The 19,920-nt window shown below is 40.9% G+C and overlaps 1 protein-coding gene and 2 long non-coding RNA genes across 7 annotated transcripts in view; 2 read left to right on the forward strand and 1 right to left on the reverse strand.

Annotated features, from left to right (window-relative positions):
- Positions 1 to 19,920, forward strand: part of LOC132535021 (uncharacterized) — a 392,194-nt gene that overhangs the window by 358,406 nt on the left and 13,868 nt on the right. The gene's annotated exons all lie outside the window — the stretch shown is intronic.
- Positions 1 to 19,920, reverse strand: part of LOC132535018 (uncharacterized) — a 109,858-nt gene that overhangs the window by 75,801 nt on the left and 14,137 nt on the right. The window lies entirely within an intron of this gene.
- RNF14 (ring finger protein 14) overlaps positions 1 to 19,920 on the forward strand; it is a 29,985-nt gene that overhangs the window by 2,279 nt on the left and 7,786 nt on the right. The window contains exons 1-6 of one of the 4 annotated variants that reach the window (XM_007518990.3): positions 3,972 to 4,090; positions 7,819 to 7,985; positions 10,830 to 10,999; positions 13,379 to 13,530; positions 17,354 to 17,878; positions 18,998 to 19,226. In XM_007518990.3, the coding sequence (XP_007519052.1) occupies positions 10,846 to 10,999; positions 13,379 to 13,530; positions 17,354 to 17,878; positions 18,998 to 19,226 (1,060 nt within the window). In that variant the 5' untranslated portion in view covers positions 3,972 to 4,090; positions 7,819 to 7,985; positions 10,830 to 10,845. The other 3 variants (XM_060180173.1, XM_060180164.1, XM_060180177.1) reach the window with 3 other exon arrangements.

The raw sequence follows: 19,920 nt of genomic DNA on the forward strand, positions 1-19,920 counted from the left end.
CTTTTCAAAGAAGGGCTTGAAGTTTATTTTTTTGATAGAGGGTAAGAAACAGAGAGAGAGGAGTCAGGTGGTAGCACAGCGGGTTAAGTACACATGGCACAAAGCTCAAGGACTTACATAAGGATCCCAGTTCGAGCCCCTGGCTCCTCACCTGCAGGGGAGTCACTTCATAGGCGGTGAAGCAGGTCTGCAGGTGTCTATCTTTCTCTCCCCCTCTCTGTCTTCCCCTTCTCTCTCCATTTCTCTCTGTCCTATACAACAATGACAACAATAACAATAATAACTGCAACAATAAAAAACTACAAGGTAACAAAAGGGAATAAATAAATAAACATAAAAAAAGGTAAAAAAAAAAAAAAGAAACAGAAAAACAGAGGGAGAGATAGCTGCTTGTGAAGCTTCCTCCCTGCAGGTGGGGTCTTGGGGCTAGAACCTGGGTCCTCAAACATGGTAATGTATGCACTGTACTGGGTGAGCTACCACCTGGCCCTTCCACAGTATTTTTATACCCTCTCAAGAAACCCCATGCCCATTAATCTTTTCTGATCCCCTCCTCCCTGCGTCAGGCCCTAGCAACCACTATGCTACTTTCTGTCCTTAAGGATTTAATAATTCTAGACATTTCATACACATAGAATCTTGCACTATGTGACCTTTTGTGCTGACTTATTTCACTTAATGTCTCCAAGTTTAGTCTATATTGATGTAATATATATATAAACCAGTGCTTCATGTCTCTGTAGCTGAAAAATATTCCATGTATATCTACATTTTGTTTATCTATTCATATATTGATGGGCAGTTGTTTCCACCTTTTGTCTATTGAGAAGATTGCTGCTACATTGTACTTTGTATATACTATACACATATAAATGTATACAAATGTGCATTTGTGCACAATTTCTTGTGTGCACATGTTTTCTATCCTTTGGGTATATACAAAGGAGTAAAGTCTCAAGTCTTATTTTAACTCTGTGTTTTGCTCTTTGAGGAACTACCAGACCACTTTACATTCCCCTCAGCAGTGTACAGGGTTCCAGTTTCCTCACATTCTCACTAATTCTTGGCCTGTCTTTTAATTACAGTGATCTTAGTGTGAAGTGGTTTCTCTTTGTGGTTTTGATTTGCATTTCCCTAATGATGAATGATGTTGAACATCTTTTCATGTTCTGATTAATCATTTGTAAATCTTTGGAGTAATATCTATTCAGAGCCTTTGATTACTTTAAAATTGGGTTGTAGTTTTATTGTTGAGTTGCAGTTCTTCATGTATTTTGCTGTTAGAGCTTTATTAGGTATATGATTTGCCAATGTTTTCTTTTACTATGTGGGCTTTCTTGATAAAGTTGTTTGAAGCACACATTATTATTATTATTTCATCTTTTGTTGTTTGTGCTTTAGGTATAATATCTAAAAACTATTTCCTAATACAAATTCACAAAGATTTGATCCTTCATTTCTTTTTTAAATATTTTATTTTCCTTTGGATAGAAACAGAAATTGACAGGGAAGGGAGCGATAGAAAGACACTTGCAGCTCTGCTTCACCACTCATGAAGCCTTCTCCCCGGTCCCCAGGTAGGGACCAAGTACTTGAAACTGAGTATCCTTCCTTCCTTCCTTCCTTCCTTCCTTCCTTCCTGCCTTCCTTCCTTCCTTCCTTTCTTGTCTTTTAAGTTAGATTTTTAAAAATATTTATTTATTCCCTTTTGTTGTCCTTGTTTTATTGTTGTTGTTGGATAGGACAGAGAGGAGGGGAAGACAGAGAAGGAGAAAGATAGATACCTGCAGACCTGCTTCACTGCTTGTGAAGTGGCTCCCCAGCAGTGGGCAGCTGGAGGTTTGAACCAGGATCCTTCCACCAGTCCTTGCACTTTGTGCCACATCCTTCATTTATTTCTAAGAGTTTCATAGCTTTCGCTCTTAATTTAGGTCTTTAATTTTGAGTTAATTTTTGTATATAGTCTGAAGGAGCAGACATTATTTTAATTTCCACTTAGTATGCCAATTATTGTCACCCTTTTATAAGTTCTCAAACCTCTCTACATCTGTTTCCTTACTTAGAAAATGAGAATAATGAATAGCATCTTAATCATAACGTTGTGGTGAAGATAGAAAATGAACAGTTTTTTCTTTTTTGTTGTTGTTTGCTCTTATTATTATTTTTTACCAGAGCATTTATCAGCTCTGGTTTATGGTGGTGCAGAGTATTGAACCTGGGACTTTGAAGCCTCAGGCATAAGTTTCTTTGCATAACTATTATGCTATCTACCTCCACTCTGTGAAGATAGAAAATGTAGAAGTGAGGTCATCTGGTATCCCAGTCTTTTTGATTCATCTCACCCATCTCACTCAGTCAATCCAAGGTGAGACAAAGATGGAGAATGCTATATACATATTTTAGAGTTTCTGGCCTAATATTCAGGTCTTTGATCCATTTTGATTTGATATTGGTGGATGATCTCACTCATTGGAAGAACTTGGGAGACAGAGACAGAAAGGAAAAACACAAAGTAAACCTTGGTCTGGGGTTGGTTTACTGTACCACAGCAAAGGGCTCTTGGAGAGGGATGAAGAAGGAGGGTCCTAAGTTTGGGGTGAGAATGTTTTGCAGACACTTGTCACAGGGAGACGGGAAATTGTGCCCATGTGTCAACAGTTGTACTGTAAGCCATTACCCCACCACCAATAAAATGAAAAAAAGAGAATAGAACAAAATAAAAACATATGTAGGACAGTTAAGATAGTGTTTGAAGCGTTATAGGTATTCAATAAACATAATTATTATTTATATATTATGAACAGCGAATGTGCTAGTAAGATGGACAGTATTTTCCTTTTTTTAAACTTTAAAGATTTATTTACTTTATAAATTTATTGGATAAAGATAGTCAGAAATCAAGAGGGGAGGGAGAGAGAGGGAGAGACAGGTGGGCTGGGCGGTGGCGCACCCAGTTAAGCGCACATAGTACAAAGCGAAAGAATATGGGTTCGAGACTCCCGCTCCCTAGCTGCGGGGTTGGGGGGAGGAGGGGGAGAGGGTCGCCCCACAAGCGGCGAAGCAGATCTACAGGTTATCTGTCTTCCCCTCTTCTCTCAATTTCTCTCTCTCTCTCTCTCTCTCTCTCTCTATATATATATATATATATAGCTACAGGAGCAGTGGATTTGTAATGCTGGCACCAAGCCCCAGTGATAACTCTGGAGGCATTAAACATCAATCAATCAATCAGTAAATAAATAAATAAATAAGGGAGACAAGAGAAACACCTACAAAAAACTTCACCATTCAGGAGGTGGGGCCTGGGGGCTCGAACCTGGATCATTGTGCACTCCACCAAATGCGACACCACCTGGCCCCTAAACTTTAAAGATTTATATCTGTATTTATTAATGGGGGTGGGTGGGAAATCAGAACATTACTTTGGTGTATGCAAAGCCAAGGATCAAATTCAGGACTTCATGTTTGAAAGTCTAGTGCTTTATCCACTGTGCCACTTCCTGGGCCATTGAGATAGTATTTCTCAGACGGGAATGGGGTGGGGAGGGGGGTGTAGAAAGGGAGGTGGATATGTGAGTCTACCTGGAGGAGAAAGAGGGCCTGGAGCCATCTCTGCCCCAGCTAGATCACTGTTCACCATCGCCTCTAGAGATCCGCGATGATTCTAATATCCGAGTCTCATGCCAAAAGCTAGTGAAAGGAGATCCCTGAATCTGCATTTCTATCAACTTCTTCTATCTTCTGCATCCCATAAAGGATTTGGGTCCCTACTCCCAGAGAGGGATAAAGCATAGAGAAGCTTCCAGTGGGGGGTTAGGACAATGAACTCTGGTGGTGGGAACTGTATGGAATTTTACCCCTGTTATCTTACAATCTTGTTAATCATTATGAGATCATTAATGAAAAAAAAAAGTTGTAGGGCGAGTTAATAGCGGCCGCGCCTGCAGCGCTGCCTTTGGCCTGCGGGGGGCGACCGAGGGCCCTGGGCAGTCACTGCGGCTGCGCAGGGCCCTACCCAGCCGGGGTCCATCGGGGGTCAGACCCGCCAGGCTCAGCTGACAGCACCCAAGACGGAAGAGGCGGTGAGCAGGTAGAGCGGACCTTCTCCTAGGCCGGCGAGTGATGGTGGTGCGGGAACCCGGGGACAGGGCTGAGGGCGGAACTTTCGGGCCGGGCCAGGCGGGGCAGCCGGAAGGTACGGAGCTGACCGCGCTCCGGGCGTGCGAGGCCGAGAAGGGTGACCGGGCCGGGACTGCTCAAAACCCTGCCGGGGTGCCCCTAGCCCGACCCGGCTGAGACCCTATCCCTGGGCGCCGGGAGACCGGGAGGGTGCAGCCCTGCTCGTTCGGGACGCTCAGGCGGGCCCACGTCCGGCACGGCGCCGTCGGTCCCCGGTGCTGGGCAGCCGGCGACCCCGGGGCCTGGCCCCGCCTGGCGGTGAGTCGCGCGCGGCGCGGAGGGCGGCGCCCGGCGACCCCGGAACCCCGCGACCCCCCCCCCCCCCCACCTTCCCCCCGCGGGAGTTGCACCCGGCGCCCCGGGACAACCTGCTGAGTCTCCCGGGGCGGAGGCGGCTTTCCGGTTTGCCAAAAACTCGTCTCCAACTTGAATGCGTCGCCCCTCCTGCCGCCCGGGTTGCTTGTTACTATGTTAACAGGTGAAGGATCTGGGTGGTTGGAAGCCAGACTCAGTTCCACCCGAGCTGTGTGACCTTGGACGGCAACTGCACTTGGTGTAGAGCGGAGCACAGGGCACTACGCACCTCGGGCTTATACACCGGTGCAGGGGATTGAACCTGGGACCTCAGCCTCAGGCATGGAAGTTGTTTGCATGACCTTACACATTTAACTAATTAATTAATTTAGTATTTATTACCGGATAGAAACAAATTGAGGAGGGAAGGGGAGGGGCCGGGTGGCGGTGCACCTCGTTGAGCGCACATGTTACAATGTACAAGGACCCGGGTTTGAGCCCCCCTGGTCCCCCCCTGCAGGGGGAAAGCTTTGTAAGTGGTGATGCAGAGATGTAGGTGTCTGTCTCTGTCCCTCTCTATCTCCCCCTTCCCTCTGAATTTCTGTCTTTATCCAATAAATAAAGATAATAAAAAAACTTTTTAAAAAGAGAGAGAAAGGGGGAGTCGGGCGATAGCGCAGCGAGTTAAGCTCATGTGGCATGAAGCACAAGTACCGGATTAAGGATCCGGATTCAAGCTCCCGCCTTCCCACCTGCAGGAGAGTCTCTTCACAGGCAGTGAAGCAGGTCTGCAGGTGTCTGTCTTTCTCTCCTCCTCTCTGTCTTCCCCTCCTCTCTCCATTTATCTCTGTCCTATCCAACAATGATGACATCAATAACGACAACAATAACTACAACAACAATAAAAAACAAGGACAACAAAAGGGAAAATAAATAAATATATAGAAAATAAAAGAGAAAGGAAGAGGGAGATAGAGAGGGAAAGAGACAGAGACACCTGCAGCCCTGCTTCTCCACTCATGAAGCTTTTCCTCTGCTGGTGGAGACTGGAGGCTTGAACCCTGGTCCTTGTAACATGTGCACTCAACCATGTGTGCTACCACCTGGCCCCGATAGGGTCTTTTGAGGTAGAAGTTGACAGAAGGAAATTCAGGTCAGCAACCTGAATTAAGGCACAGGGACCCAGGGGCAGCTTCAAAAGCTGGGGTAGGACAGCAAGACCTGTTAGTTAGAAACATCCCTTGACTGCATATTAAGGTCACTGGAAAGCTGCTGATAGCTGCTTTAATTGGTCTCTGTTATGGACTGGGAAGGTTTTTAAAAGCTCCTCAGAAGATTTGAATGCAGACAACATGAAGAACACTAACCAGATATGCTCTTGTCCCGTTTATAAATGTCTAAATGGGAAGGAAAAAAACCTTAATTACATTCTCATCATGTACAACATCTGATAAAGCTAATGTAAAAGGCCTAATACAGCCATGGCAGGTGCTTGGTAAATTTAAATTGAATCTGGAATTTTATTCTTAGCTTATTTGGGAATCACACATTTGAAAATCTGGTTTAAAAATCATGATTTTGTACACACACACACACACACACACACACACACATATATATATATATATATATATATAATTTTTTTGCATGTTATTTCAGGGTGTTTGTAGAACTCCATATCCCATTTTTTTCTTTTCACAGTTAGGAAGCCTGATTCAAGAGTATTTAGACTAGAACTTAAGAGTTTGTGTATAGGGGCCGAGTAGTGGTGCACCCAGTTGAGCTCACTCACAGTGTGCAAGAACCCCGGGTGGAAGCACCCAGCCCTACCTGTGGAAGAAAAGCAGGAACTGCAGGTTTCTCTCTGTCTCTTTCCTTCTCTACCTCCCCTACCCTCTCAGTTTCTCTCTGTCATATCAAATAAAGAAAGAGGAAAGAAAAAGTGGTACAGACATAGAACCCCAGTGATAACTGATGGCAATAAATACAGAAAGTTTGTGTGTGGGGGGGCATAGTTTATCATGCTTAAATTAACCCAACAATGTCACTGGCAAGATTGTGTGTGTGTGTGTGTGTGTGTGTGTGTGTGTGTGTGTGTGTGTGTGTGTGTGTGTGTGTGTGATAGGAAAAAACAACTGGGAGGTCAGGGTAAGAAATAAAGGCATAGAAGAAGAGGAAAGGAGAAACAAAAACAGCCTCCAGAGGATTTTTGTTTTGGTGCCTGAAGTGGAGTCCCCTCCCTACCCAGAATGTTCTTCTTGAGCTCCTCCCAAGGCTGCAGGCAGACAGATAAGTTTTTATGCTGGAAACAGTCAAATGTTCTTTTAACTTCTTGACTCAATCTGGAGGATTCTCTGCAGCTGTAGACTAGGCTTTTTTTTTTTTTTTTTTGGTCATAACTAGTTTTATTGGAAAAGTCTCTGTACACACTTACCAACTTTACTTTTCCCTTAATAGCTAGCTAGCTAGCTAGCAAGAACTTTCACCCATTCCACCCCTTTTGCATATTAACAACTTCTCACTCCTGAGCAACTGTGCTCACATCACTGAGGTCTGTGAACAGCCACTTTTCATATCCTGAGTGAAGAGTGAATGGTTTAAGTACAAATGCAACATATTATGGGCAGTTTCTTTTTTCTTTTTTTGCCTCCAAGGTTATTGCTGGGGCTCAGTGCCTGCACTAGGAATCTACTGCTACTGGTGACCATTTCTTCTATTTTGTTGTTGCTATTATTGGTGGTGGTGTTGCTGCTGTTGTTAGGACAGAGAGAAATGGAGAGAGGAGGGGAAGACAGAGTGGGGGAGAGAAAGACACTGGCAGACCTGCTTCAACAGTTGTGAAGCAACCTTCCTGCAGGTGGGGAGCCAGGTGCTCAAACCAGAATCCTTACGCTGGTCCTTGTGTTTCCACCATGTGCACTTAATGCTATGTGTTACTGCCTGGCCCCAACAATTTCTTTAAAAAAAAAAAGTGGTCTGAGAGGCCCAGTGATAAAGCATGAGGTCCTGAGTTCAATCACCAGCAGCACATGTACCAGAGAGATATTTGGTTCTCTCTTTTTGCCTATATTCTTCCTGAATAAATAAATAAAATATTTTTTAAAAAAGTCACAGAGGTTGGGAGTAGATAGCATAATGGTTATGCAAAGAGACTGAGCAGTGTTCTGGTAAAAAATAAACAAATAGTTCTTCTTTAGAAAAAAAATTCACAAATAACCATAGTATTTTCCACAGAAATTATTATAAAACACCATGTGGTTTACTTCATTGATAATAGAAGCCTAGAATTTAACTTTAGAGAGGGTTCTAACAACATCTTTTGATTTTTTTTTTTTTTTTCTGTAGATGGCAGAATTTCCATAGTATTCCTAGTATGAATTCCACATCTTGGCCTCTTGAGCAGCCCGGTCTCCAGTGTCTGAAGAATAGATGGGATTTGCATGAATTTCACACTCTGAGCTGAAATACAGACTGCAGTGTCAATATCCTTTTCTTCTGGTTGATATTGACAGGTACAAACTAACTTCAAATACAACATGTCAGTGTGTTTTAGGATGTTACTTAGATGAAATCATTGTCTGTTGAGGGAAAAGTTTCTTTTGAAGATAAAGGCATTTAAAACTCCCTTGTGTCGGACGGTAGCGCAGTGGGTTAAACGCATGTGGCGCAAAGCTCAAGGACCAGTGTAAGGATCCTGGTTTGAGCCCCTGGCTCTCTACCTGCAGGGAAGTCACTTCACAAGTGGTGAAGCAGGTCTGCAGGTGTCTATCTTTCTCTCCCCCTCTCTGTCTTCCCCTTCTCTCCCCATTTCTTTCTGTACTATCCAACAATGATGGCAACAATAAAACAACAAGGGCAACAAAAGAGACTAAATAAATAAATATTTAAAAAAATCAACTTGCAAGTTTTATAGTGCCACCTTTTATATTGTGGAAAAACATATCCTAGCTTTTCAATTTTGTGCATTTCAGTTAAAAACTACCTTAGTTAAGAGGGAACATATTTGCAGATGCAGTTATAAACTATTTTAATTGACAGATGGAATTTTTTTGTTTTATAAAAGTAATTTTCATGACATAGTTTTTCTGCATTTAAATTATCAGAAATTGTGGTGCAGCATTTAGTCACTGATTGAAAAGCACCGATCCACATTTTAACTGTAGCTTATACTCATGTTTTTTTTTAACTTTATTTTATTTGATAGAACAGAGAGAAATTGAGGAGGGAGGTAGAAAGGAAGAGAGAGACAGACATCTGCAGCACTGCATCACTGCTTATGAAGTTTTCCCCCTGCAGGTGGCGACTGAGGGCTTGAACCTGAGTCTTTGTGAATAGTAATATGTGTATGTAAACAAGAGTACTACCACTCGGCCCCAGTTTTTTTAACCCAGTACTGCTCAGGTTTGACTTATGCTGATACTGTGGATTGAAATTGACACCTTTGGTGCTTCAGGCATGAAAGTCTGTTGTTTGGCAGCTTATTTTCATTCTTAACTCTAGAATAATAATAAATCCTAAAATGGATTTGACAAAATCTGGTGTTATTTAAGACACTTAATGTTATTTTGTTGTTTCTATAGTTCCGTCCCTGTAATATTCTCTAGAAGAGAGTGTTCTCAGTTGGGAGTAATTTTTCCTCCTACTACTTACCCCAAAAACACTGGTCTATGCCTGGGGTTATTTTTTATTGTCACAGTTTCTAAGGGGAAGGTACACTATTGGCATCTTGTAAGTTGAAATGAAGCTGGGTTGCCATTATACACCTATAATGTGTAGGATATTCTCCAACAAGTAGTTACTTTTCCCAAAATGTTAGTAGTCCTGAGGTTGAGAAGACCTGCCCAAGAAATTCATGTGAATTTGAAAAAAAAAAATTGTTAAATGTATCAAATATACTTTGTAGGCTAGGGGCCAGGTGGCAGTGCAGCGGGTTAAGCAAACATGGCACAAAGCACATGGACCAGCATAAGGATCCTGGTTCAAGCATCCGGCTCCCCACCTGCAGGGAAGTTGCTTCACAAGTGGTGAAGCAGGTCTGCAGGTGTCTTATCTTTCTCTCCCCCTCTCTGTCTTCCCCATCTCTCTTAATTTCTCTCTGTCTTATCCAACAACAGCAGTAACAACAATAACAATAATAACAACAACAAGGGCAACAAAAATGGGGGGAAAATGGCCTCCAGGACCAGTGGATTTGTAATGCAGGCACTGAGCCCTGGTGATAACCCTGGAGGCAAAAGAAAGAAGTATACTTTGTAGCTAGGTGTTTTGCTAGCTTTAATAGACAAGTAAAAGTAACTTGTGATTTGTCAGTTGAAAATTACTTCTTGGGGGTCGGGTGGTAATGCATCAGGATAAGCACACATGGCGTAAAGCACAAGGATCCTGTTTCAAGCCCCTGGCTCCCCACCTGCAGGGGGGGGTGCTTCACAAGCGGTGAAGTAGGTCTGCAGGTGTCTCTCTTTCTCTCCCCCTCTGTCTTCCCCTCCTCCATTTCTCTCTGTCCTATCCAGCAACAACGACATCAACAACAACAACAATAGTAATAACCACAACAACAATAACAAGGGCAACAAAAAGGAAAATAAATAATATTTTTTAAAAATGACTAAAAAAATAAAAAACAACTTACTCTCTTTTGAATTGCAATCTCAGTCATACTTGGCTTTCACTGCTCCCAGGTTGCTTTTTCACTCATATAGTGAAACAGATACCACAGAGCTGCCCCCAATGCCAAGACTCAAACGTAGGCTGTACACATGGCAAGGCGTGTTACCCAGTGAATTGTTTTTCAGCACCTAGAAATTTTTGAAATTATGTTTCTCCCCTAAGTCATTCATACCTAATAAAGTTGGCAGTTAGTAGCCCCACAACCATGCTTTTGGAAAAAACTATTACTTTTGAAAAGTGTCTTGAATTCTGAATATACCAGACATTTTCATTTGATCAGAAAACAGAGTACTGATGAATCTTTACATTTGTTTGTGAGGAACTTCATTTTGATGCCAGTAGCCTTTTCTAAACTGCCTTTTTAAAAAATATTTATTCCCTTTTGTTGCCCTTGTTGTTTTATTGTTGTAGTTATGATTGTTGTTATTGATGTCATTATTGTTGGATAGGACAGAGAGAAATGAAGAGAGGAGGGGAAGACAGCGAGGGGTAGAGAAAGAAAGACACCTGCAGAGCTGCTTCACCGCCTGTGAAGTGACTCCCCTGCAGGTGGAGAGCCAGGGGCTCGAACTGGGATCCTTACACCAGTCCTTGCACTTTGTGCCACCTGTGCTTAACCCGCTGCTCTACGCCTGACTCCCTAAACTATGCCTTTTCTATTCTTAAATTATTTGAATGATTGCCTTCAGCGCCTTGGAAAATTAAATGTCGTCTGAAGACCGAGAAGCTCAGGAGGATGAACTGTTGGCTTTGGCAAGTATTTATGATGGAGATGAATTTAGGAAAGCAGAGTCTGTCCAAGGTGGAGAAACCAGGATCTATTTGGACTTGCCACAGAATTTCAAGATATTCGTGAGCGGTTAGTTAATATTCTTTTTTTTTTAAACTTTATTTATTCATTTTTCCCTTTTGTTGCCCTTGTTGTTTATCGTCATTGTTGCTGTTGTTATTATTGCTATTGCTGTCATTGTTGGATAGGACAGAAAGAAATAGAGAGAGAAGGGGAGGACAGAGGGGGAGAGAAAGATAGACACATGCCGACCTGCTTCACAGCCTGTGAAACGATCCCCCTGTAGGTGGGGAGCCGGGGGCTTGAACTGGGATCCTTACTGCAGTCCTTGTGCTTGGCGCCATGTACACTTAACCCACTGCGCCACTGCCCGGCTCCCAGTTAATATTCTTTTAAGTGAATTTTTTTCATTTATTTTATTAGTGATTTAATAATGATTGACAACATTGTAGGATAAGATGGGTACTATTCCATACAGTTCATACCCCCAGAGTTCTGTGTCCCACCCCTCCATTGGCGGCTTCCCTAATTATCCCTTTGGAAGTATGGACCAACATTCTTTATGGGGTGCAGAAGATGTAATGTCTGGCTTCTGTAATTGCTTCTCTGTTGAACATGGACATTGTCAGGTTGATCCATACTCCCAGATTGTTACTCGGATATTTAAAAACTACAATTATTCTCAACTTCTTCGTGTGCCCTATATTATGTTTCACCTGCTGGTGGGCATTAGTGACAGATGCTAGTGTTACAGACTTACTGCTTTTTTCTGTTTTAAGTGAAAACTGTAATGGGGATTACCAGTTTTCAATTTGATTTCTCATTTTTGACCACTGGCTTGGGATATTGCCCTGCATATTTCGTATATATTGTTTTTCTAATTTGCAGTTTAACAGTGATAAGTTGTTGGTTGTTAAAGAGGAATTATAGAAGAATGTAAAATAATGTCTGTGGAAATACTTGGAAAGCTTTAAATTATCATGGTGGGGGTTAATAATATTTCCACTGTGTACACAGCACTCTGTGACATCTTGCTTCAGGAAAAAAAATCTGCTTTTGACACAGTCACAGAAGACTTTGATACATACTTTCTCAGAATATTTCCAGTTTGAAGACTAGAAAGAAAGTTGATGTGAATGTTTAAAATGAAACTTTTCAAGATGAGGGTATTGTAAACTGTATTGAACCCTCAGGCTTGAGATTTGTATTGGTACAAATTCTCCCAACTATGATTTGTGGTAGTTGGCGCATGCTGTTCTAAGTAGGTCATGATTCTTTGCTTGAAATAAACATTCTTTATTTTAGACTGTGTCTTTAATCATCTACAATGAAAACAACTAAAGAATATTCTTTTTTTTTTTTAAGATTTTTTTATTATCTTTATTTATGTATTAGTTAGAGACAGCCAGAACTTGAGAGGGAAGGGGGTGATAGGCAGGGAGAGAGATAGAGAGACACCTGCAACACTGCTTCACCACTCGTGAAGCTTCTCCCCTGCAGGTGGGGACTGGGGGCTTGAACCTGGGTCCTTGCACACTATAACACATGCGCTTAAGCAGGTGCGCCACCACCCGCCCCCTAAGAATATTCTTTAAAAGAGTATTCTTTGGGAGCCGGGCTGTAGTACAGCGGGCTAAGCGCAGGTGGCGCAAAGCACAAGGACCGGCATAAGGATCCCGGTTCGAACCCCGGCTCCCTACCTGCAGGGGAGTCGCTTCACAGGCGATGAAGCAGGTCTGCAGGTGTCTGTCTTTCTCTCCTCCTCTCTGTCTTCCCCTCCCTCTCTCCATTTCTCTCTGTCCTATCCAATAACAACAACAACAATAATAACTACAACAGTAAAACAACAAGGGCAACAAAAGGGAAAAAATAAATAAAATTAAAAAAAAAAAGAGTATTCTTTGCTCATTAGTTTAGCAGTTATACTCAACAGTGTGTCTTCAAATTATGTGTTTTCATCATAAACTGAGTTTAGTAGATTTTTCGAAGACTTATAAAATATTTTCTATTTAAAGTGGTGGCTACAGAGTTAAAATTGAGGCATAGAAAATGTTTTGGGGGAGTTGGGCGGTAGTGCAGTGGGTTAAGCACAGGTGGCACAAAGCGCGAAGACCAGAGTAAGGATCTTGGTTTGAGCCCCCGGCTCCCCACCTGCAGGGGAGTCACTTCACAGGCAGTGAGGCAGGTCTGCAGGTGTCTTTCTCTCTCCCTCCTCTCTCCATTTCTCTCTGTCCTATCCAACAATGACGACATCAATAACAACAATAATCATAACTACAACAATAAAACAACAAGGGCAACAAAAAGGAATAAATAAATATTTTTAAAAAGAGTGCTTTGGGAGAGGCTTTTTAATCCCTTAGTTATGTGTTACTGAGCACTGCTCAATAGTCTTAGACACTCAAATGCTGACCCACTGATCCTTTCTAATCTTTGTTTTTGGTTCAGGCAATTCAAATGAGTGTCTCCAGAATAGTGGTTTTGAACACACCATTTGCTTTCTGCCTCCACTGGTGCTGAACTTTGAACTGCCACCAGATTATCCATCCTCTTCCCCACCTTCATTCACCCTTAGTGGCAAATGGCTGTCACCAACTCAGGTTAGAACTGAAATTGAATTTCTCCTGTCTGTTTTGGAAACTTAAAAAAAAAATAAAGATCTTTAATTGAAGCTACCTTGATTTTAAACTTAGTGCATGAAGAACAAATGGCTTTGATTTTATAATTTTTCCTTTTGCCTTCATGAATCTTAATGTTAATGAATTGAAAATATTTGTCGTTTTAGAAAGGAATGGCGATAATTAGAATGTTGATCATTATAAACTGTGGTAGGAGTAATTTTTAATTAAGCATATTGTTCATCTTCTCTTGCTATTTTCCCATTTAATTTGTATTATAATGTAGACTGAGATCCTTCTTATCTCCCATAGATATACATATTAGCATTGATTTTTTTTTCCTTCAGTCTGAAATGAAAGATTTAAATCATTTAGGGTATCTAAAACATGATTATAAGAACTTTTTCTAAATAGACATATTAAATGCTTTTGTTTTAAAGATGTGTATATTAGTAGCAAGTAATTATTAACTGATCTCACATAAGATGTAAGTGCACCCAGACAGAAATAGGACTGATACTTGTAGATACCTTGTGAAGCTTGAAACTTATTTTATGAACCTTCAGTAATAACCTCAACTCTTTTTTTTCCCCCTTGAGAGAGTTATTCATTTTATGAGAGAGACCAGAGCACCCCTCTGGCATTTGTGCTGCCTGGGTCTGAACCCAAGACCTTCTGCAAGTCTCACCTCTTTGGCCACACAGCCTCAACTCTTGATTGAGACATAAATATTACCTGCAGCTAATATAGAGTATCTAGGGTAGATAATGGATTAATAGCAACTACTTTTCTGGAAGTCATGATGAAGATTGATGGACTGGTAGATATTAAGACAAAAGCTATCAGCTACTTTACCTCACGGAATAGCTTGTCAGTTTTTCCTTTCTGATCATGTAATTTGTGTTCCTTTCTTTCCATCTACCAGTCCAATCTTTTAGATAAGATTGCTTTTGTACAAGTGAGTTTATTGTTTGAAAAAAAAATTAAGTTTTCTAAAATAATGCACATAGAATAAAAAGGAGCATTACATTCTGATATCAGAAGTTCTACATCCAAGACTGGATTATTTGCTCAGCAATGTCAAGACTGCTTGACATTTGAATCACTGATAGTTGACCAAATTGTTTAATTATTATTATAATTACACATAATTATAATATATTTTACTATATTATATATTAATTGTTTAAAGTTACTATATTATATATTAATTAATTATTATTATATTTTTTCCATTTCTCCAGGGAGCTCTTGATACTTCACATCCATGCATGTGTATATATGAGAACTTAGCTGGGACTGTGGTTTTAGAGTCAAAATTACAGTTAAATAGCATCTACTTAATACTGGCTATAGGGGAGTTCTAGCACTGTTAACATTACAGTAGAATTTGCTGTCAAATAAAGTTTTGTGCATACTATTGGTATTTTAATTGGTCACTTATGTTGCTTCTTGTTTGATTATTGTTTGTTGCTGGGCTGTTACTCCTTGACATTATGAATTTCTAGTGAGGTTGATATGTGAACCTGCCTTTCAGTAATTGGGGCTGGTAGATGGAAGGGAACAGAGTTTAATTTTCCAGTGTCTTCTATATATCTATTCCTTATGTATATGTAAATGCACACAGCCTTTCCTCTGCTTTTTTCTCTGTTTCTGCCCTCGTCACCTTCATGTGCATCTCAACTCCCCCCACCCCCTTTTTTTTTTTTTTTTTGCAAAGGGGTTGAGAAGAAGAGAAGGTGGTAGAAGAGAATGGCTTCTTGTGATTCAAACAGCACTCAGAACTTCTCATGATTGATTACATTTTACAAATTTCAGCAGACTTCTCAAAATGGTAGTTGACCTTATAAGCATGACTGTGAAAAAAACATTACTTGCCCAATCTTAAACGGGTCAGTTAGTGTTCTAGTCCGTGTCTGTATGTGGTTACTGAGCAGCACCATGTGGAATAAGAAATGAAAAGTGTGGTTCTTCTTTTGCTATTTAAAATTACAAGATCTGTTTGCATCTGGAAACCCTCTACCCCCATGTTTGTTTGCCACTGGGGTTATTGCCTGCACTACAAATCCACTGCTCTTAGTGGCTGCTCCCCCTCCTTATTTGATTTTATTTTTTTGATAAAGACAGAAACATTGAAAGGGAAGAGGGAGCTAGAGGAGAGGAGAGAGAGATACTTGCAGCACTTCTTTACCACTTGAAGCTTCTCCTTGCTCCTTATAGATGGGGACTGGGGCTTGAACCTGTGTCCTTACTTATGGTAATGTCCATAAGTAATGTCCTTACTGGGTGGACTTTTTTAAAGTTTACCTAAAAAGAGAAGCTGCATATAGTTCTTGAGCTGTATTTATGCATATTTTGCATTTAAAATATGTATTTACTAATGAGAGAGTCAGTATCACTCTGTCATGTGCTGTGCCTGAGATTGAACTCTGTACCTCATGCAAGTTCAGTTCTCTGCCCTCAGTGCCACCTCCAGCTCCACATATTTTACATTTCTAATGAAAAATCACCTTCTATTTGCTTTTCAAGTTGAATAGACCACTTTAAAATTTTTTATTTATTCATTTATTTTTGGATAGAGACAGAAATTGAGAGAGGGAAGGGAGATTTAGAGGAAGAGAAACAGTGAGACACCTGCAGACCTGCTTCTCCATTTGTGAAGTTTTCACTCTGCAGGTGGGACTAGGGGCTTGAACCTGGGTCCTTGGGCATTGTAATGTGTCCACTTAACCAGGTGTGCTGCCGCCTGACCCCTAAATAGACCACTTTTACAGAGTAATAGTCAAATTAGTTCAAAATTTGGTTACTTAGCTTACGGAGTATAAATTTTCCCTATGGCAGATAAACCATACTAAGGGTTATAATATTAGTACAGTCTTAGTCTGGGTACAGTACTGATCTGTTTCTCTTCATTAATCAGGAGCTGGTGAAAACCTAGATTTCTTAGTTAAGACCAACTTAAAAAATCTAAATAAGGGACAAGGTGGGGGTAGAGATTGTATAGTGGTTATGTAAAAAGATAGTATGCTTGAGGCTCCAACATCCCAGGTTCAATCCCATGTATCATCATAAACCAGAGCTTAACAGTACTCTGGTAATAAATAAATAAATAAACCTAAGTAACAAGGATTCTTAGTATTCTGTTAGTGATTCTTTCATATTCCTTGGCTTTTTGATAGATTGAGAGAATTAATTTAAAAATTTGAATAGTATTTTTAATCTGTTCTCTTTCTAACCATTATTTCAGGGTATCTACAGGGAATAGAAATAGTTCATTTGAGAACTAGATCTCTTTCTCTTACTTGAGATATATAGCAATACTAAAGCAAAGCACAAATAGTGAACAGAAAAAGCCCTCTCAGTGGCTTATATATAAGTATGATTCTTCATCTTGTGGAGTTTTGCCCTTTCATACTTTTTAATTTTTTTTTTTTTTTTTAGCTTCTGACTTGATGTTCAGCTGTGGCTCATGTTACTCAGTGGAAGTTCTCTGACAGCCTGGAGGGTAGCCCAGGTTCCATAGTGTTGGACCTAAAGCGTCAAGTCCTGAGTTTGACCTCCAGCGTCACATATATGTGCCCGAGTGGTGCTTTGGTTTTGTCTCTCTCTTTCTCTCATGTTAATAAATAAATAAATCTTTGAAGAAAATAAAAAAGTTCTCCAATAAGAATAGTGGTGTTGTTTTGTAGCACAGTTGATCATATCAATAGGAAATAAAATCATGTTAGCAAGTAGAAGACCCTAACTTAAAAGTCTAGAAGACATCTTTCCGAACTCACTGGTATTCTCTTGTGTTTTCACCTAGTTGTCTGCTCTTTGCAAGCACCTAGACAACCTGTGGGAAGAACACCGGGGAAGTGTGGTCCTGTTTGCTTGGATGCAGTTTCTTAAGGAAGAGACCCTAGCTTACCTGAATATCGTCTCTCCTTTTGAGCTCAAAATGGGCTGTCAGAATAAAGTGCAGAGGAGGACAACTCAAGCCACTTCCAACACAGAGCTAGAATTTGGAGGAGCTGCCGGATCTGATATAGACCAAGAAGTTGTAGATGAGAGAGCTGTGCAAGATGTGGAATCCCTGTCAAGTCTGATCCAGGAAATCTTGGACTTTGATCAAGCTCAGCAGATCAAATGCTTCAATAGTAAATTATTCCTGTGCAATATATGCTTCTGTGAGAAGCTGGGTAGTGAGTCGATGTACTTCTTAGAGTGTAGGCATGTGTACTGCAAAGCCTGTTTGAAGGACTATTTTGAAATCCAAATTAGAGATGGCCAAGTTCAATGCCTCAACTGTCCAGAACCCAAGTGTCCTTCAGTGGCCACACCTGGTCAGGTAACTAAATTCCGCTCACTGCTGCTTCCTTATTCTCTTTTACAAAGGGAGATACCCTCCCAGGCACTTCCTGGATAAGACTTATCCTTGTCTAAAACTTTGGAGCCAACCTATAAGTTGTTTCACTGTATTCATCAAGAATGTTACAGTTTTTACCTTATCTTTTAAACAAATGTGAATGCTTTCTTTGCTGGTTTCCAAATGGCTGACTGTAGGCAGGAATGAGTGTTAAAATAATGATTATAAGGTAATTTACATTGTCCATCTACTAGGATCCCATCAACTTTAAGGAACCCAATGGCCTGTTTTCATTTGAGGCTGAGACCTGAAGGTGCTCTCTCTCTCTCGGAGCTGAACCATTTTCAGACTTTAACATAAGGTCCAGCTACTTGATTTTTTTAAAAATCACCTTCATTAAGGCATAATGTACTTATTGACTATTTGTTTAGTTTCAACAAATATATATATCCAAGTAGCCACTATCCCAATCAAGACAAAGATTTGCCATATGTGGTTTGATTTTGAAGTGAGATTTTTTTAAAAAAAAAAATAAATTAAAAAATATTTATTTTTGGGAGCCAGGTGGTGGTGCATCGAGTTAAGCGCACATGGTGTGAAGCACAAGGACCAGCTTAAGGATCCCTGTTCGAGCCCCCAGCTCCCCACCTGCAGGGGACTCACTTCACAGGTGGTGAAGCAGGTCTGCAGGTGTCTTATCCTTTTCTCCCCCTCTGTCTTCCCTTCCTCTCGATTTCTCTCTGTGCTATCTAACAACAATGACGTCAATAACAATAACAATAGTAACAACAATAAACAACAAAAGGGAAAAAAATTTAAAAATACTTACTTTTATGTTTAATGAAAAGAGATACAGAGAAAGATACACAGAGAAACAGACACCAGAGCACTGCTCAGCTCTGGTTTATGGACTGAGGATTGAACCTAGGACCTCAGAGCCTAGGCATAAGTCTTTTGCATAACAGCTATGCTGTCTCCCCATCATGAGATAGAGGATTTTTATTGCATGTCAGTCTGGTTTGCACTAGCATCCGAAGGAGTTCCTCAGGACCAGAACTGGGTGGAGAATACTAAACCTATGCATTTTGTATTTCCCTCCAGGTCAAAGAGCTAGTAGAAGCAGACTTATTTGCCCGTTATGACCGCCTTCTTCTCCAGTCCACCTTAGACCTGATGGCAGATGTGGTTTACTGCCCCCGCCCTTCCTGCCAGTTACCTGTGATGCAAGAGCCTGGCTGCACCATGGGCATCTGTTCTAGCTGCAATTTTGCCTTTTGTACCTTGTGCAGATTGACCTACCATGGGGTCTCTCCATGTAAGGTGACTGCAGGTAAGATATAACTGTGTAGACTTCTCTTACCTCCCTGCCCCCAAAAGCCTTAGCACTTTAATTTAGAAGAGTTTTTTTTTTTAATTTCTTTATTGGGGAACTAATGTTTCACATTCAACAGTAAATACAATAATTTGTACATGCATAACATCCCCCAGTTTCCCATATAACAATACAACCCCCACTAGGTCCTCTGTCATCCTTCTTGGACCTGTATTCTCCCCACCCACCCACCCCAGAGTCTTTTACTTTGGTACAATACGCCAATTCCATTTCAGGTTCTACTTGTGTGTGTGTGTGTGTGTGTGTGTGTGTGTGTGTTTTTCTGATCTTGTTTTTCAACTTCTGCCTGAGAGTGAGATTATCACATATTCATCCTTCTGTTTCTGACTTGTTTCACTTAACATGAATTTTTCAAGGTCTAACCAAGATCAGCTGAAAATGGTGAAGTCACCATTATTTTTTACAGCTGAGTAGTATTCCATTGTGTATATATACCACAACTTGCTCAGCCACTCATCTGTTGTTGGACACCTGGGTTGCTTCCAGGTTTTGGCTATTACAAATTGTGCTGCCAAGAACATATGTGTACACAGATCTTTTTGGATGGATATTTTGGGTTCCTTAGGATATATCCCCAGGAGAGGAATTGCAGGATCAAAGGCCCATTTCTAGCCTTCTGAGAGTTCTCCAG

This window comes from Erinaceus europaeus, chromosome 2, assembly GCF_950295315.1.
Source record: "Erinaceus europaeus chromosome 2, mEriEur2.1, whole genome shotgun sequence".
Taxonomy (NCBI): domain Eukaryota; kingdom Metazoa; phylum Chordata; class Mammalia; order Eulipotyphla; family Erinaceidae; genus Erinaceus; species Erinaceus europaeus.